At 45.4% G+C, this 19,499-nt stretch overlaps 1 protein-coding gene across 1 annotated transcript in view; it reads right to left on the minus strand.

Annotated features, from left to right (window-relative positions):
- Nucleotides 1–17,295, minus strand: part of cntln (centlein, centrosomal protein) — a 37,413-nt gene extending 20,118 nt beyond the window's left edge. Inside the window, exons 1-4 of the mRNA XM_055923497.1 lie at nt 16,716–17,295; nt 15,706–15,843; nt 15,183–15,368; nt 9,231–9,428 (exon numbers count right to left, since the gene is read on the minus strand). Of these exons, the coding sequence (XP_055779472.1) occupies nt 9,231–9,428; nt 15,183–15,368; nt 15,706–15,843; nt 16,716–16,880 (687 nt within the window). The 5' untranslated portion in view covers nt 16,881–17,295. The remainder of the gene's footprint in view (nt 1–9,230; nt 9,429–15,182; nt 15,369–15,705; nt 15,844–16,715) is intronic.
- Nucleotides 17,296–19,499: the final 2,204 nt, after the last annotated feature.

Consider the following 19,499-nt stretch of genomic DNA (forward strand, 5'->3'; position numbering starts at 1 on the left):
ATGGGGATGGTGGGCCTCCCTGGCTCTCCTATCATCTAGATGGATGGGGATGGTGGGCCTCCCTGGCTCTCCTATCCTCTAGATGGATGGGGATGGTGGGACTCCCTGGCTCTCCTATCCTCTAGATGGATGGGGATGGTGGGCCTCCCTGGCTCTCCTATCCTCTAGATGGATGGGGATGGTGGGACTCCCTGGCTCTCCTATCCTCTAGATGGATGGGGATGGTGGGCCTCCCTGGCTCTCCTATCCTCTAGATGGACGGGGGTGGTGGGCCTCCCTGGCTCTCCTATCCTCTAGATCAGGGGTGTCAAACTCATTTCGCATCGTGGGCCACATACGGCCTAGGGAGATGTCAAGTGGGCCGGACCATTAAAATTATACCATACTCTGCTATAAATAACCAAAATATCATGTCTTTCCTTTGTTTTGGTGTAAAGAAGCACAAGAACATTAGGAAAATATTGAAATTTAATGAACTATCCTTTTACAAAACATTTCATGAAACACCTCATATTTCCTTAGACAAATGTGCAATTTACTTTTATCATTCACAAATATGCATTGCAACTGATCCCACTGATTGTACAAAGGCACAAAACTTTAATTGGTACTGAAAAATATAGTAATGCACTTTAAGATTAAATGAGACTTTTAAAGAAAGGAATTTTTAAACCACTTACACATACGCATATAAAATCTAAATGTAATCCCTGCGTACACCTTACAAACTAAGGAGAGTGATTTTAAATGTGTAATGAAGAAAGTGTTCGCCTGTCCTGTAAATCTGTAAACTTCATACATGAAACATACATACACATACAATACATACTGAAAATTTATGGAGTTGTATGAACAGTAGAATTCCATCACACAACTTTTGTTTTGAAGCTGCTGACTAACATTAAAGTGCACATTTTTTAAATCACCACAGTAAGGATTCATCTTCACAGAGCTGTATTCTTTCAATGCAAACAGTATCTAAGGCAGCATTTTAAAGGTGTTAGTCTAGTCTGGACTTGTATTTGTTCCTGAAACTTGGCATCTTTTGGCCTGTACAAGTGCATCAACACCAGGTGTCATGTCCTGACTAGCTGTCACTTTCAGAATGTCATTTAAGTGCTTGTTTGTGAGCTTTGAACGCATTTTTGTTTTATTGATATTCATCACTGAGAAAATTTGTTCACAAAGGTAGGTTGTCCCAAACATACACAAAATTTTAGCAGCCAGGGCTGTTAATTTGGGGTACCCTGGTAGTAGATACTGATAAAATCTGTCCAGACCTACAGAGGCAAATTTGCCCTTCAAATCTGCATCACACTGCAAATCAATTATCTCTAGCTGAATTTCAACCGGCAGATCAGAAGCTTTAACTGTGAAAGGTGAGCGAAAAACTGAAAATTCTGTCTCAAGTTCACCAAATACCTGAAAACGTTTCTCAAACTCCCGCAGTAGTCCTGCAATTTTGTCTTTGTACCGTTTCATGTCCGCATCAGGTCTGGTCACACACACATCTCTCAGACAGGGGAAATGAGCAGGGTTGCCATTTGCATCTCCCACAAAGTCAGCTTCAACTTAAATGCATGTATGTTGTCAGAAAACTGTGTGACAACTTTTTTGCGGCCTTGCAACATTTTGTTCAGATTGTTCAAGTGTTCAGTAATATCAACCAAGAATGCAAGGTCCCGTAGCCATTCCTGAGATTGTAATTCCAACACCGGTTTTCCTTTTTTCTCCATGAACTGTCCGATTTCCTCTCGTAGATCAAAGAAATGCCTCAGCACAGCGCCTCGGCTTAACCATCTCACTTCAGTGTGGTATGGCAGGCTGTGGGTAATGTTGCTGTCGCTGAGAAGTTTGTCAAACTGACGATGGTTCAGACCTCTGGACCGGATGAAATTTACAGTGCGAACAACCACCTCCATGACGTGGTCCATTTTCAGCGACTTGCAACACAATGCCTCCTGGTGCAAAATACAGTGAAATGTCCAGAAACGATCTCCTCCATTAAGGGCTTGTACTTTGTCTTTGAACTTTGTCGCGACACCTGCTTTCTTTCCGACCATGGATGGCGCGCCGTCTGTAGCCAGGCTGACAGCGCGGGACCAGTCCACTCCAACTCTGTCCAATGCAGCAACGACAGAGCCGAAAATGTCCTCGGCTGTTGTGGTGTCCATCATTGGCACCAACTCAAGAAACTCTTCAGTAACAGTCAATGTCTCATCAACTCCTCGAATAAATATGGCCAGTTGGGCCACGTCTGTGATGTCAGTGCTCTCGTCAATTGCCACGGAAAATGCAATAAATGACTTGACTCTCTGTTTCAATTGACTGTCTAAATCTGCCGATAGTTCCGAAATCCTCTCTGCTATAGTATTCCTCGTCAGGCTAATATTGGCAAAAGCTTGTCGCTTCTCGGGACATACAAGTTCAGCCGCCTTCATCATGCATCGTTTAACAAAGTCACCGTCGGAATACGGCTTCGATGCTAATGCTATTTCGCTAGCAATTAGGTAGCTGGCTTTTACCGCTGCTTCACTGACTTCTCGGCTCTGGATGAAAGTTGACTGCTGTTTCCTCAGACCCGCCAGCAATTCGTTAATCTTATCTCTTCTCAGTTGTCCTTGCAAGCCGTCATATTTTTCGCTGTGATGAGTCTCGTAGTGGCGTCGAATATTATATTCCTTCAATACCGAAACTTGTTGCAAACACACCAAGCACGAAGGTTTTCCGTGCATCTCTGTAAATAAATAGGACGTGGTCCATTTTTCTTTGAAAATTCTACACTCCTTATCTACTTTTCTCCGTTTGGATAACGACATTTTGGCTAATGAGGGTGTAGCGGAGAGGTAGAGACCAAGGTATTAACAACGTCGTAACAAGCAGCAGATGGCGCATTGATACCGTCTGCTGTTTTCAGTCTGTCTCAGTGATGCGGCTTGTCTTCTACTCTGATGGAAAGAGTGCGCCCCTTAGCGGATAATCCATGAATTGCAGCGAATTAAAAATATTAATTCCATGTCTTTTATGCATTTTTTCCACTTTCAAATTATCCTGCGGGCCTGATCGAACCTCCTTGGGGGCCGGTTCCGGCCCGCGGGCCGTATGTTTGACACCCCTGCTCTAGATGGATGGGGATGGTGGGACTCCCTGGCTCTCCTATCCTCTAGATGGATGGGGATGGTGGGACTCCCTGGCTCTCCTATCCTCTAGATGGATGGGGATGGTGGGACTCCCTGGCTCTCCTATCCTCTAGATGGATGGGGATGGTGGGACTCCCTGGCTCTCCTATCATCTAGATGGATGGGGATGGTGGGCCTCCCTGGCTCTCCTATCCTCTAGATGGATGGGGATGGTGGGACTCCCTGGCTCTCCTATCCTCTAGATGGATGGGGATGGTGGGCCTCCCTGGCTCTCCTATCATCTAGATGGATGGGGATGGTGGGCCTCCCTGGCTCTCCTATCCTCTAGATGGATGGGGATGGTGGGCCTCCCTGGCTCTCCTATCATCTAGATGGATGGGGATGGTGGGCCTCCCTGGCTCTCCTATCATCTAGATGGATGGGGATGGTGGGCCTCCCTGGCTCTCCTATCATCTAGATGGATGGGGATGGTGGGCCTCCCTGGCTCTCCTATCCTCTAGATGGATGGGGATTGTGGGCCAGGGAAGACTTTCGGGGGGAGACGAGCAATTGTATGTTGTAAAACTGCTTGCAGGCGTGTTACCACTCCACTATGTCTCCCTGTCATGGCTTTTGCGTCATCAGTACAGATACCAACACATCTTGACCACCAAAGTTTATTTGATGTCACAAAGCTGTCCAGCCAGTACTTTAAAAATATCCTCTCATGTTGTCCTGGTTTGCAGAAGAGGATGTCTTCCTTAATTGACCCCCCCCATAAACAGACATATACCAGGAGCTGTGCCATGCCCGCCACATCTGTTGACTCATCCAGCTGTAACGTATAGAATTCACTGGCTTGTATGCGAAGCAGTAATTGTTTCAACACATCGCCTGCCATGTCACTGATGCATCGTGAAACAGTCTTGTTTGATGAAGGCATTGTCTGTATAGTTTTTTTACTTTTTCCCCCAGCATTGTCCCAGCCATATCCGCAGCAGCAGGAAGAATTAAGTCCTCCACAATAGTATGGGGCTTGCCTGTTCCAGCCACTCGGTAGCTCACCATATAAGACGCTTCTAGCCCCTTCTTATTACTGGTATCTGCTGCTTTTATACACGTCTTACTACTCGAAAGTCGTCTTTATTCTCGCTCAAAAAAGTCCCGTGGCTTATCTTTCAAATTGTCATGTTTTGTTTCTAAATGTCTGCGCAAGAGTGAAGGTTTCCCGCGAGAGAGTAACGGTTAATGTGATTGGATGTTAATTATTTGACTAGGCTACTTGTGTTTGACATTGTGTTGTTATTTCGCTGAACACTAGATGGTTTAATTTTATTTTTGGCAGTGAAACGAGGCTACTCAGTCGAGAAAGAAACCTCACCCAAATGTATAGCCCTGTTGGAAAATATAAATCTACTGTTTGAAAATATGAAGAATATAAATAATTTTAAATTATCACATTTTTATTTGGCATACCCCCGACGGCATTGCGCGTACCCTAGTTTGGGAATACCTGCCCTAGACGGATGGGGATGGTGGACCTCCCTGGCTCCCCTAGATGGATGAGGATGGTGGGCCTCTCTGGCTCCCCTAGATGGATGAGGATGGTGGGCCTCCCTGGCTCCCCTAGATGGATGAGGATGGTGGGCCTCCCTGGCTCCCCTAGATGGATGAGGATGGTGGGCCTCCCTGGCTCCCCTAGATGGATGAGGATGGTGGACCTCCCTGGCTCCCCTAGATGGATGGGGATGGTGGACCTCCCTGGCTCCCCTAGATGGATGAGGATGGTGGACCTCCCTGGCTCCCCTAGATGGATGGGGATGGTGGACCTCCCTGGCTCCCCTAGATGGATGGGGATAGTGGGCCTCCCTGGCTCCCCTAGATGGATGGGGATGGTGGGCCTCCCTGGCTCCCCTAGATGGATGGGGATGGTGGGCCTCCCTGGCTCCCCTAGATGGATGGGGATGGTGGGCCTCCCTGGCTCCCCTAGATGGATGGGGATAGTGGGCCTCCCTGGCTCCCCTAGATGGATGGGGATGGTGGGCCTCCCTGGCTCCCCTAGATGGATGGGGATGGTGGGCCTCCCTGGCTCCCCTAGACGGATGGGGATGGTGGGCCTCCCTGGCTCCCCTAGATGGATGGGGATGGTGGGGCCTGGTGGTAGCGTTTGTGCACAGCTAATTTCCATGTCTTCAGAGACCCTCATTAGTGTGACTGGAGAGGGAGGGAGGGAGGGGACTGGGTAGAGGCAGTGATAGGTAGTGAGACAGGCAGAGAGAAAGAGAGCGATAGAATGAGAGAGACAGAATGAGAGAGAGCGATAGAATGAGAGAGAGCGATAGAATGAGAGCGAGGTGAGGTGTGGGCTTGCTTGATGGTGGGCTCCTCATCACCCCTGCCTCCTGTGCCTCCCACGGAGGTGAGAATGGTGTGTGTGGCCCCTCAGAGGATTCATAACAATACACTGACCCTGCGTCTCTCATTAGGGGCCCTGTTGGAAAACAAACTGGCCTGGCAATTATGTCCTTATTACAGACGCATCATTAAGTCCACAACAAGCTGCTGCTGCCAAAGGAGAAGGAGCTGACCGCTACTGCCACTCCCTTACTGCCTGTCTACCGCTGGATGGAGTGGCAGGGAAGAGTATGCTGAGGCTGAGAGTGTGCTAGTGTGTGTATTACTTTTATTTCTAATTCCATTTTTTTTTTACATTTAGGTATATTATTTCTATAGTAATTTGTATATATTTTCTTCTTCATTTTTTATGTTATTTGTCCATTTTATTTATTATTTGTTTATAGTTCAAATTTAAAAAAAAAAATATGTTTTCGTATTTTTTAATAGTCTAAAAATGTTTTAACTGCATTGTTGGTTAGTAAGCATTTCACTGTAAGGTCTACTACACCTGTTGTATTCGGAGCATGTGACAAATAACATTTGATTTGTGTGTGTTAGAGTGTGTAGGGCCGTGGCAACACAAAGGGCTTTTCCTACAACCACCCTCAGTAACAGTGGAAGAGAAATAAAAGGTAGAGTATAGCAGAACAGCTCCTCCTCTCAAACTGAGAGAACCACACTGCTGCCCCTATTCAACTCTGTCTGAATCTTTCAGTCGCAGAAACAAACATCTCAACATCAACGTTTGACACAGTGAAATACCTGGTGGAAAACTCTCTGTTACTAAGTAAGCAGTCGGTGAATTCCAACCTGGACAGATTAAAACACGTGTGGTTTCCTGGTAACTTCCAGTTGCATAAAGATCTACACAGACACACAATTACTGTTCCCCCCTTGTCCTTCCATGGTTCCTGGGGGATTTTCAATTAGCAACACGCCGTGACTGGCTCCTCTCCGCTCCCAACACCCACACACACGCACACATAACCGCACACACACACCCTTCCTGTGACAGACCACTTACCCGTTCTCCAGTGGGTCCCTGAGCACCCGACAGCGCCGTGATCCACGGACGAGCAATTAATACCAACAGACACACACACTCCGTTGACCGGGCGGAATGCCATTAGCCGCCATTAACACACACCCGGAGCAACGCTCACCTCACACACACTTCACGGTCATTAAGCTCTGATAAGTTGGAACATTTCTTCAAACGTATCTAGGCCCTGTCATTCCAGGGTAGGTGGTGCCTGATTCCTGGCTGGCATACACTCTCACATCCTGTGATGAAGACAGGAAGTTGATTGTAACGCTGTGTCGGTTAATTGTCGACAAGGGAGAAGAGCGAGAGAAGGAGTGATCTATGGGGAGGAAGTGGGGACGTAATGTAGTTAAAGCTTGTTGTCATGAAAGAAAGGGTCCTTCTTGAACAAGAAAAGCCATGAGCCAAATAACTTTTATAGTGCGTAAGAGTGTGAGATTTTCAATGTTGTGGCGTTTTCTTCTTCTCTTGAAAAAGAGATAGTTGTATCCTAGCCTGGTTTCATTCTGTAATGTACGTAGCCATGTTTTCTATAATCTTCTTCCTATACATAAAGCTAGTGTTTCCCCTATATGCATTTAGGGGATCGTGGACGCCACTGCAAAACAATTTGAATATACTGTATATATAATGTAGATGTATATCAGATGTATGCCCCAGGAAGACCCCAGAAAGAACAAGCCCCCCACCCCCCATACCCTAACTCTGCCACCGCTGCTACAAAAAAAATCATAGGGGAAACACTGATAAATCCCAAACACACTAGACCACCACGTTATGTTACAGCCTTATTCTAAAATGTATTAAATTGTTTTTTTTCTCCCCCTCATCAATCTACACACAATACAATAGAAATGTTTGCAAATGTATTAAATATAAGAATTATCACATTTCCATAAGTATTCAGACCCTTTGCTCAGTACTTTGTTGAAGCACCTTTGCAGGCGATTACAGCCTTGAGTCTTCTTGGGTATGACGCTACAAGGTTGGCACACCTGTATTTGGCAAGTTTCACCCACTCTTCTCTGCAGATCCTCTCAAGCTCTGTCAGGTTGAACGGGGAGCGTTGCTGCACAGCTAGTTTCAGGTCTTTACAGAGATGTTCGATCGGGTTCAATTACGGGCTCTGGCTGGACAGCTCAAGGACATTCAGAGACTTGTCCCGAAGCCACTCCTGCGTTGTCTTGGCTGTGTGCTTAGGGTTGTCCTGTTGGAAGGTGAACCTTCGCCCCAGTCTGAGGTCCTGAGCGCTCTAGAGCATCAAGGAACTCTCTGTACTTTGCTCCATTCATCTGTCCCTTGATCCCGACTCCCAGTCCCTGCCGCTGAAAAACATCCCAACAGCATGATGCTGCCACCACCATGCTTCACCGTAGGGATGGTGCCAGGTTTCCTCCAGACGTGACGCTTGGCATTCAGGCCAAAGAGTTCAATCTTGGTTTCATCAGACCAGAGAATCTTGATTCTCATGGTCTGAGAGTCTTTAGGTGCCTTTTGGCAAACTCCAAGCGGGCTATCATGTGCCTTTTACTGAGGAGTGGCTTCCGTCTGGAGTGCTGCAGAGATGGTTGCCCTTCTGGAAGGTTCTCCCATCTCCACAGAGGAACTCTGGAGCTCTGTCAGAGTGACCATCGGATTCTTGGTCACCTCCCTGACCAAGGCCCTTCTCCCCCGATTGCTCAGTTTGAACGGGTGGCCAGATCTAGGAAGAGTCTTGGTGGTTCCAAACTTCTTCCATTTAGGAATGATGGAGGCCATTGTGTTTTTGGGGACCTTCAATGCTGCTGAAATTTTGGGGTACACTTCCCCAGATCTGTGCCTCGATACAATCCTGTGTCAGAGCTCTACGGACAATTCCTTCGACCTCATGACTTGGTTTTTGCTCTGACATGCACTGTCAACTGTGGGACCTTATATAGACAGATGTGTGCCTTTCCGAATCATGTCCAATCTATTGAATTTACCACAGGTGGACTCCAATCAAGTTGTAGAAACATCTCAAGGATGATCAATGGAAACAGGATGCACCTGAGCTAAATCTTGAGGGTCTGAATACTTACGTAAATAAAAATCGTTTTCGCTTTGTCATTATGGGGTATTGTGTGTAGAGCGATGAGGAAAATGTTTTATTTCATCCATTTAAGAATAAGGCTGTAATATAACAAAATGTGGAAAAGGTCAAGGGGTCTGAATACTTTCCGAATGCACTGTATCACCTCCCTAAGTGTCCATGATGCCTACTCACCCATACTTATCCAGTCAACGACTAGAAAGGTCATATAGCTACATTTACGATAGCACTCTGTTACATGAGACTGAAATATTTTTGAATCTGAGCTCCTAGAGTGTGCGGCTCTCCTTTATTTTTTTAAAGTGTTCCACTCCGCTAGCCAGCACCTCGCCTAAATAGGTGTGCGTTTCTTTCGCCTCTACATGAGACTGAACCGCCACAGAGGCCAAGTGCCAGTTAGATTCATCTGACTGAACTGGGACTTCAATACAAGTCAACTGTCTTTCCATGTTTTCCTGTCAGTGACGGTAACCTATACATGTATCTGTTCCCACTGGGTCATTGTGAAGGTGGTAGAAGATGTCTTTTAACAGCTGATACAGGGTCAGATATTACGTCCATCCTGCAGTGACTATTTTATGGATTCATGAACCTGTACCTCATCAGTGTCCAGCATTTCAGCCAGGTCCATCTCGGTCATGTTGAGGATGGATGCAGCAATGGACTGGGCCTTGACCATGGACTGCTTGGACAGCCCTCCGGCCCCTACTGCCTTCTTCTTCTCCGCCATCTTCCTGTTCTTCCTCAGCTGCGATTTGGCGTCCTGCACCTCACGGAGAGTTTCGCTTGCCAGAGCCTGAGAAGAAGAAAATGTAGAAAGGGTGATGAAACTAGAGAAAGCGAGAGAGACACAGATACAGATGTAGGATCTACATTTGAGCCAGTTTTCTACAGCAGGGAAAAAAAGTCCTGCAGCAACAGGAAATGTGAATTATTATGTGTATTATAATTCATGGACATTTTTGTAGGGGTTTATAAATTGTTTTGTAAGGGAAAAGTGGAAATTACAGACTTCAGAAGCCTTTTTAAACTTTAAATACACCACAAGTTCAACATTTCCTGCATTGTTGAAAAGTTCTCCTGCAACAGGGTGATCAAATTAAGACCCTACGCCTGTATAAATGATGAATAAATTAAACCTATCAAGACAAGAGCCGAGGGCGTCAGCAGCAATCTTGAGTTTGACACTGAAATTCTCTGGTTCGTTCGCTCATTCTCCGTATAGGAGTTTAGTACCTGAGAGGGTTTCCGAGTTATCCGATCGATTGAATGGCGTCGTGATGACGGACACCGAGGGTATCTACGCATCTTGGATATCAACAATAGGTTTTTTCTCCGAAAAATCTCCTCAGAATTGACGCGGACCGAATCACGCATGGGAAAGATGCTCCCTTTTATTTATTTGCTTTTGAATGGGCTCACCATACAACAAGCCAATAGAACGACATAACAGTGTAAATAATTGAGCGATGAGGTGCATTTAAAATGGTGCCCGAGAGTGTGTGTGTGTGTGTGAAACCTCATTGGTCTTCGGGCACCTCAGAGGCCTGAATCCACTAAATGGCAGTTGGCTCTAAATACAAAGAGAGCGAGACAATTAAATGTCAAAGCTGCCACTGTACATGAGAAAGTCAATAACCCCAAACTCCCATTTGCTTCATTTTGAGCTTATTGATCGATGCAATAATCTTCTGTATCATTCCCCTGTAAGCTCGCCTGAAAAGCTGACCTTGGAATGGACGGTCAACCGAGAGATGGGCTAGGTAGCATGAGACTGCTTTTCAAGCACACACACAAGGAAAACTGCACACATACAGAAACAGACGTACACACACACACACGTATGTACACCCCCCCACATTCTGTGTACATAACCCAGGCTAATCATAAACAGACATACAGTAGACATCTCCATTGCTTTAGTTTATTTCACACGGGCGGATCAGAAGTACTTTGCTGAGGCTCTGCTAGATTTCATAAGGGAGAGCTCTGAGAGTTGGTGGGGAGAGTTATCGTTGACAGACAGATCGTGGACGGAGCCGAGGTATGGCATTAGATGGACTATTAGTAAATTAAATAAAATATAAATGCATGAAGCTCAGACAAAACCACAAATGAGCTGATTCTAAAAACCAAAATAATATGACTAAACAGACTAGGATATTCTGTAGGGATTCTCGGGAAATTCTATAAAGTATTTATATTTAAGCTGAGGTGTCTATTCTACACCAAATCAATATATTATTAGTCAACAAGGCAGAAGGTGGTGTGGTATATGGCCGCGAGGTGGTGTGGTATATGGCCACGAGTGGGTGTGGTATATGGCTACGAGGGGATGTGGTATATGGCCATGAGGTGGTGTGGTATATGGCCACGAGTGGGTGTGGTATATGGCCACGAGATGGTGTGGTATATGGCCACGAGGGGGTGTGGTATATGGCCACGAGGTGGTGTGGTATATGGCCGCGAGGTGGTGTGGTATATGGCCACGAGTGTGTGTGGTATATGGCCACTAGGTGGTGTGGAATATGGCCACGAGGTGGTGTGGTATATGGCCACGAGGGGGTGTGTTATATGGCCAATATACAGTTGAAGTCGGAAGTTTACATACACTTAGGTTGGAGTCATTAAAACTCGTTTTTCAACCACTCCACACATTTCTTGTTTAACAAACTATAGTTTTGGCAAGTCGGTTAGGACATCTACTTTGTGCATGACACAAGTAAATTTTCCAACAATTGTTTACAGACAGATTATTTCACTTCTAATTCACTGTATCACAATTTCAGTGGGTCAGAAATTTACATACACTAAGTTGACTGTGCCTTTAAACAGCTTGGAAAATTCCAGAAAATGATGTCATGGCTTTAGAAGCTTCTCATAGGCTAATTGACATAATTTGAGTCAATTAGAGGTGTACCTGTGGATGTATTTCAAGGGCTACCTTCCAACTCAGTGCCTCTTTGCTTGACATCATGGGCAAATCTAAAGAAATCAGCCAAGACCTCAAAAAACAAATTGTAGACCTCCACAAGTCTGGTTCATCCTTGGGAGCAATTTCCAAACGCCTGAAGGTACCACGTTCATCTGTACAAACAATCATGCGTAAGTATAAACACCATGGGACCACGTAGCTGTCATACCGCTCAGGAAGGAGACGAGTTCTGTCTCCTAGAGATGAACGTACTTTGGTGCGAGAAGTGCAAATCAATCCTAGAACAACAGGAAAGGACCTTTTGAAGATGCTGGAGGAAACAGATACAGAAGTATCTATATCCACAGTAAAACCAGTCCTATATCGACATAACCTGAAAGGCCGCTCAGCAAGGAAGAAGCCACTGCTCCAAAACCGCCATACAAATGCCAGACTGCGGTTTGCAACTGCACATGGGGACAAAGATCGTACTTTTTGGAGAAATGTCCTCTGGTCTGATGAAACAAAAATAGAACTGTTTGGCCATAATGACCATCGTTATGTTCGGAGGCAAAAGGGGGAGGCTTGCAAGCCGAAGAACACCATCCCAACCGTGAAGCACGGGGGTGGCAGCATCATGTTGTGGGGGTGGTTTGCTGCAGGAGGGACTGGTGCACTTCACAAAATAGATGGCATCATGAGGTAGGAAAATTATGTGGATATATTGAAGCAACATCTCAAGACATCAGTCAGGAAGTTAAAGCTTGGTCGCAAATGGGTCTTCCAAATGGACAATGACCCCAAGCATACTTCCAAAGTTGTGGCAAAATGGCTTAAGGACAACAAAGTCAAGGTATTGGAGTGGCCTTCACGAATGCCCTGACCTCCAATCCTATAGAACATTTGTGGGGAGAACTGAAAAAGCGTGTGCGAGCAAGGAGGCCTACAAACCCGACTCAGTTACACCAGCTCTGTCAGGAGCTTGTGGATGGCTACCTGAAACGTTTGACCCAAGTTAAACAATTTAAAGGCAATGCTACCAAATTCTAATTGAGTGTACCTAAACTTCTGACCCACTGGGAATGTGATGAAAGAAATAAAAGCTGAAATAAATCATTCTCTCTACTATTATTCTGACATGTCACATTCTTAAAATAAAGTGGTGATCCTAACTGACCTAAAACAGGGCATTTTTACTAGGATTAAATGTCAGGAATTGTGAAAAACTAAGTTTAAATGTATTTGGCTAAGGTGTATGTAAACTTCTGACTTCAACTGTACCACGGCTAAGGGCTGTTCTTACACAGCCCTTAGCAGTGCTATATTGGCCATGTGCCTTATTGCTATTATAAAGTGGTTACTAATGTAATTAGAGCAGTAAAAATAAATGTTTTGTTATACCCGTGGTATACGGTCTGATATACCACAGCTATCTTCATTTTCCTGATAGACCCAACTGGGTTTGGCTCTTTAAAGTGTGCTGAGACTTCTTCTGTGTCCTGGAGGAATACACAGCTCATTAAGAAACTGCCAGAGATCCTATTCTTTTATTTACAGCCCTAATAGATATTTACTGTCGCTAGTCAAGGGTTACAATCAATTGACCCAAACCCTGAATGTGTGGAATAATCCGGAAAGAGATTAAGGGGTGAATTCATCACTCATTTTGAGCCCTGGGAGAGAGAAAGAATGAAAGAGAGAGAGAAAGAGAGAGAGAATCAGTGTGTGTGTGTATATATGAAAGTGAGACCAATTGTATCTCACACTATTTTGTGTGTGTGTCTGCAGGTCGAGTCAGTTGCACACAGATCTTACCCTGACAAACCTTGTATCACAATCACCATAGCCAGAGGGCCAATTTAGACAGCAGAGGCTTACAACATGGAGATCAACTGAGCAGGGAAACACTGTCCTTCTCTAATAACTACCCCCATTCGTTTAGATCACTCTCACTAGATCACACACTCAAAATAACTGTCTGGAAGGACTGACTGAGAAAATGGCCATTTGAAAACACACAGACAGGGATTGTAAAGGACAGTAGACCACAATATGTGGTTTAGTAAATTCAGACACACCTCTAGTGTGAACATGGCACCTTCATAGATATATACTGATATAGGCTATTACTGTTCTATTTAACTGTGTCCAGTACCAATACTTTCCAAGTATATTTTCAAATACATTCCAATATTCAACTACTTGTATTTTCAAATCAAACATTGCTGAATACTTACTTCTAAAGTATGCGAAAGTACTTTAAATAATTGAAATAGTATTTGAACCCAAATCTGGTGTCCACCTTTGTGTCTGAGCCTAAGCCGGTGAGCGTAGGCAGCCAGTCCAGGGCCACTGTTTAGTGTTTAGCACATCAACAGAGGTGGAACATGGCCTGAGGCTGGTAGAGAGGTGGAGAGGAGCCCGGGGTCCAACCAAACAGAGTACACAACAGAAGAAGGCCCCAGAAGCCCTGGACACTGAGCAATGCATGACAGCAGTAAATCTCCTCTGGATGGCAGGTCAGCCAATCAAAAGGCCTCCTGTTCTTATCTGGGATCATAAAAAGGATTGGAGAAATATAGAATGATGGGAATGATTTGAATGATGTGAATTCTCAACAACAGTGGCCCAGACATTCAGATAACTCAGCCCTAGTGTTCTGGGAACAAGGAAGGAAAGGGCTCACTAGTAAAGATAGTATGATGTTGCTAGGGGAGAAAAGAGGGAGTGGGGGTAGAGAAGAGGGCAGGAAAGGAAGGTGGGGAGAGAGAGAGAAAGATGGGCAACCTATTATTAAAAACTTCCTGACAGCAGTTTGCTCAGTTTTTTTTGACCAGTGAAACACATGTCTTGAGGGAGAACAAAGAGCTGGTGATGACCACAATGGTATCCATGTTGTCTCCTGGACTAGTTCTGAGGGAGGGGATACCATCGCAGTCTCTCAAGCCCCTCCCCCTCAACACTGCAGTCAGAGCTGATGGGCAGGTGTCACGGCGACGGTGTGATTGACAGGTTCTTTATCAGGCCCTGGCAGACACACCACTAGAAAGGCAGTTGGATTAGAACTGGGACCAGGCCAGACCTGGCCTCCAATCCCACTGGGCAGACGCACACAGGCAGGGCCTTCACCCCCCATTATGCTCTCCACTGGCACAGACTAAGCACTCAGCCCTCGCGTCACCCAATGTCATGACTCAATTTGATGGTCGGATTAAAGACTGATTCAGAGGCAATTATGTTAATGAATTTAGAATAAGAGACGTCATATTACAATGGTTATTAGGTCTTTGTGTGAAGAGAACATGCCATGGCAGCAAGGCTAATTAGCAGTCCCTCGTCTGACTGGCATATCACAACCCTAATACGGTTATATTAGGATGCACTAGGCTAATCTCAGACCGGGATTGTCAAACTGGGTCATGTTCATTAGGCACCAAATGGAAGAAAACTGACTGAAACGCGGAGGGGGGCTGGTTATTTTAATTAAATTTTAAATCTACGGTGTGCCCCGACTGAACACGACCCTGGTATGTCCATGTCTTTGACAGTGACCACCGACCCCTGTGCTGTGCTATGTCTGCCCCCAGTACATTTGACCTCTGCCCTCTAACCCATGCCCTGTCCCCAGTCCAGTACCTTAATGAAGGCTTGTAGCTGCTCCAGCTGTGTGTGGGCCAGGCCCAGTCGTCTGTGCAGGGCCTCCAGGGCCACGGTGCTCTGCTGGGCCAGACCCTCCATCTGACGGGAGGCCGTCTGCTCCAGCTCAGCCTGGGCCCGCTCACTGGCCCTCACACGGGCCTGCAGGGCCTCCACACACTGCTCCTACAAGGAGGGAGAGAGAATGATATCAGATTTCCATTCATGCTGTTCCTGTACATGACAACCCAGGGAGATTATATCGTAATACATGGGATGGGAAATGACGCTATAAGAAGGCGTTGTGGAGTCAATCTCCACTTCTGTTAGTGTACTTCTCCCAGCTTGTCCATGGGAAGGAAATACAATTCACCTTATCAAATAGCTTGATGCTGTTATTTTTTACCAAGTCCAAATAGAACGTCCCAGCCTGTGTGTAAGCAACAGCAATATTACCACTGCTGTCTACCTGGACGTCACACACACTGCTAGAATGGTGAGTCTGAACTGCTATTGCTGCTACCTTCTTGTCCAGGCCCTCCTTGAGATCCTGACAGGTCGTCTCATACTGACTCTTCTCTTTAGTGGCTACACTCAGCCTCCTCTTCAGAGAGTCTATAAAGGCCTTCCTGTTAGTGGCCTCCTCTGTCAAGGTCTTCACCTGGACGTCACACACAGAGGGAGAGAGGAGGAAGAACTTGAAATGACCTAAAAAATAACAAAGATGTTTGAATGTGTTTTTCTTTAGCCCATGCTACAGTACTGTCTAAATTAAATCAAGGCTAGGTGTATATGTCGGTTAGTGGTGTTTTCATGACATATAGTACATGCATAGCCGATTCATTGTTAAATTTGCCAGCAGATGACATCATGTGATGAAAACGTTCCAACTGAAATGTTGGCTACAGGAAAACTACAGGAAAACCATCAAGTCTGGCGGGACTGTAAACGTAACATCTGAAATGTTGTTGTGACTACAGGAAAACCATCAAGTCTGGCGGGACTGTAAACGTGACATCTGAAATGTTGTTGTGACTACAGGAAAACCATCAAGTCTGGCGGGACTGTAAACGTGACATCTGAAATGTTGTTGTGACTACAGGAAAACCATCAAGTCTGGCGGGACTGTAAACGTGACATCTGAAATGTTGTTGTGACTACAGGAAAACCATCAAGTCTGGCGGGACTGTAAACGTGACATCTGAAATGTTGTTGTGACTACAGGAAAACCATCAAGTCTGGCGGGACTGTAAACGTGACATCTGAAATGTTGTTGTGACTACAGGAAAACCATCAAGTCTGGCGGGACTGTAAACGTGACATCTGAAATGTTGTTGTGACTACAGGAAAACCATCAAGTCTGGCGGGACTGTAAACGTGACATCTGAAATGTTGTTGTGACTACAGGAAAACCATCAAGTCTGGCGGGACTGTAAACGTGACATCTGAAATGCATTTTATGCCATCTGATTATGCTAAGTCATTGTTGCGTGTGATTAAACCATGTGGTGTGAGATGTTAACTGAGACCTACTTTCTTCTCCAGCTCCTCCACCAGTCCTCTGTGTGTCCTCTCAGTCTCCAGGAGGAACTTCATCCTGGTCTTCACGTCCTCCACCAGCTGCCTCTTCATGTGCACGTCTCTCTCTGTGTGGATCACCCTGGGAATGAGACACACACACACACACACACACGTCATTAACACGCACGCAACGATGCAGACGCAAACACACGCAGAAGCAGACACACACACACACACACACCGTGTCCCCACGCACCCCTCCCATCACATCTCATTATGACAACTAAATATATTGACAATCCCATGCTGATAGGGGATGCTGCAGAAAATATGAATGGCTGTATAATATCCCATTTGTAGACTGCATACATTCCTGATTCCTAGACTAGTGGGGAATATCTATGCATGTTGTGGAACATCAGTTGGGGAACATTTCTGACAAATGACCTTCTAGATCTTCTGATCTACACTAACATCCTGACTGCAGTAACAGTCTGATCTACACTAACATCTAGACTGCAGTAACAGTCTGATCTACACTAACATCCAGACTGCAGTAACAGTCTGATCTACACTAACATCCAGACTGCAGTAACAGTCTGATCTACACTAACATCTAGACTGCAGTAACAGTCTGATCTACACTAACATCCAGACTGCAGTAACAGTCTGATCTACACTAACATCTAGACTGCAGTAACAGTCTGATCTACACTAACATCCAGACTGCAGTAACGGTCTGATCTACACTAACATCTAGACTGCAGTAACAGTCTGATCTACACTAACATCTAGACTGCAGTAACGGTCTGATCTACACTAACATCTAGACTGCAGTAACAGTCTGATCTACACTAACATCCAGACTGCAGTAACAGTCTGATCTACACTAACATCCAGACTGCAGTAACAGTCTGATCTACACTAACATCCAGACTGCAGTAACAGTCTGATCTACACTAACATCCAGACTGCAGTAACAGTCTGATCTACACTTACATAGATGCAATTCAACACATCCAAATAGCATGAAAAGAGACACAGTTCTTGATGAAATGTTCCACTGCTGTCCTCGCCACATGAAAACCCATTCGACTGTGGAGGCGGCGACTAGGGAGGGGGACGTGGTTCTGTAGATAACGATCCAGAGGGGAATCAACTCCAAAAGAGTTTGTTTACTTGACTAGTTGACTATTCTGACAGTAACTAGATAGAGAGACACTGGGGGCCCGGTGTTGAAACGGCATGGCTGTGTGTGTGTCTAAAATATACGACGTGTCACTTCACATTTCAAAACCTCTCCCCGACACGCTTAATATTCCCGTAACTCTTTAGAGCCTCATCTTAAGAGACTCTTTCAGTTAAACGTCTTAGTGTGTTGTTTATTCTGTTTACATGTTTTGCTCCGTTTTCTTTCACATAAAGGCAAATATTACCGACTTCATGGCCTTCTGGGGTCCCGCTGGGGGGGAATCGGAAGAACAAATGGAATGATATAATTAAAGATCAGATGTGTTTCCTTTTAATTAATCAGGTTAACATTGCAAAATTTGCTTTGTTGTTTCTCCTCTCGGCCTGCGCATATTACGGACTAGGCTTCGACTCTAAATAAACAGATGACGCAACCAAGGGGCAAGTGCCTTTCATATTTTTGTGTAAGTAAATGTCCCTGTCTCCCTCGATAGAGCCGTTAGCCTGGGGGCAGACCGGACCAAATAAATGAGAGCTTGTCTTATTGGAGTGACATTAAATGAAATGAGAGAGAAGAGAGGAGAGTCAGGCCGGGGGGAGCTGCTGCATAGGGTCCCTGCTTACCCCAATGGATTTAACCATAATGAGAAAAGCCATATTGAACCTTTAGGACGTCTGTCTCTGTTGACTTTAAGAGCAGCAGCATTAGAGAGAAGCCCAGCCACGTCACACAGCTCCCTCTGTTCATCCCCAACACTAATAATGCTAATTAGATCAGGAACATGTATTTTAGATGAACAGAGGATGAACAAAGGATGAAAAAGAATGGGGGATAGCTACTATAGTAGTAGTTATTCTTCAGAGAGAGAGAGAGAGAGAGAGAGAGAGAGAGAGAGAGAGAGAGAGAGAGAGAGAGAGAGAGAGAGAGCGAGTGATCTGTATTTATGAAGTGTCAGTCGAGAGACTCGACTTGGAGCCTATTCCTGATCACTAACATTTTCACCCCACTGCTAGTTTCTTTTTATCTCCTGTTTTTCCACTTTATCACTCGTCAAACATGCGTCCGTGATAATCACACTTTAAAGTGTTCGACAGACAGCAGTATGTGTTGTTAAAAAACAAAAGAGAAGTCAAAACATAGATGTGTCTCTGCTAGACAGACAGACAGACAGACAACAGGATCGCTGGAGATGAAAGAAGTAGGTTCATAAATAAAGCAGGGGCCTGGATGACAGATATTGACTGAGGACATGCGCTCTTACTTTGAAATTCACTTTTTTTTGTTGCCGAGGAGCAGCCTGCCTGGCCCCTTGGTGTGTACTGAGATGTATATTTCAGAGACGTCTGGTAGAGACATGTCTTTCATTCTGAGAGAAGCACACCCCGTCGAGGAAGTGGCGAGGTGCTAGGGTAGCGCCATGGCGATAGAAGAAGAAGAAGGGACCAATGGATATGAGGGACGTTGTCGCGGAAACCGGCTGAGGGATCTTCGCTCTGTCTCGGCTGTGATCTGCCCGCGCTTTGGTCAGACACACAACGTCACTGTGATCGCTGTACACACTGAACACACATGTTGGATGTATTATAGAAGATGAAAGGAAAAAA

Source organism: Salvelinus fontinalis, chromosome 5, assembly GCF_029448725.1.
Source record: "Salvelinus fontinalis isolate EN_2023a chromosome 5, ASM2944872v1, whole genome shotgun sequence".
NCBI lineage: Eukaryota > Metazoa > Chordata > Actinopteri > Salmoniformes > Salmonidae > Salvelinus > Salvelinus fontinalis.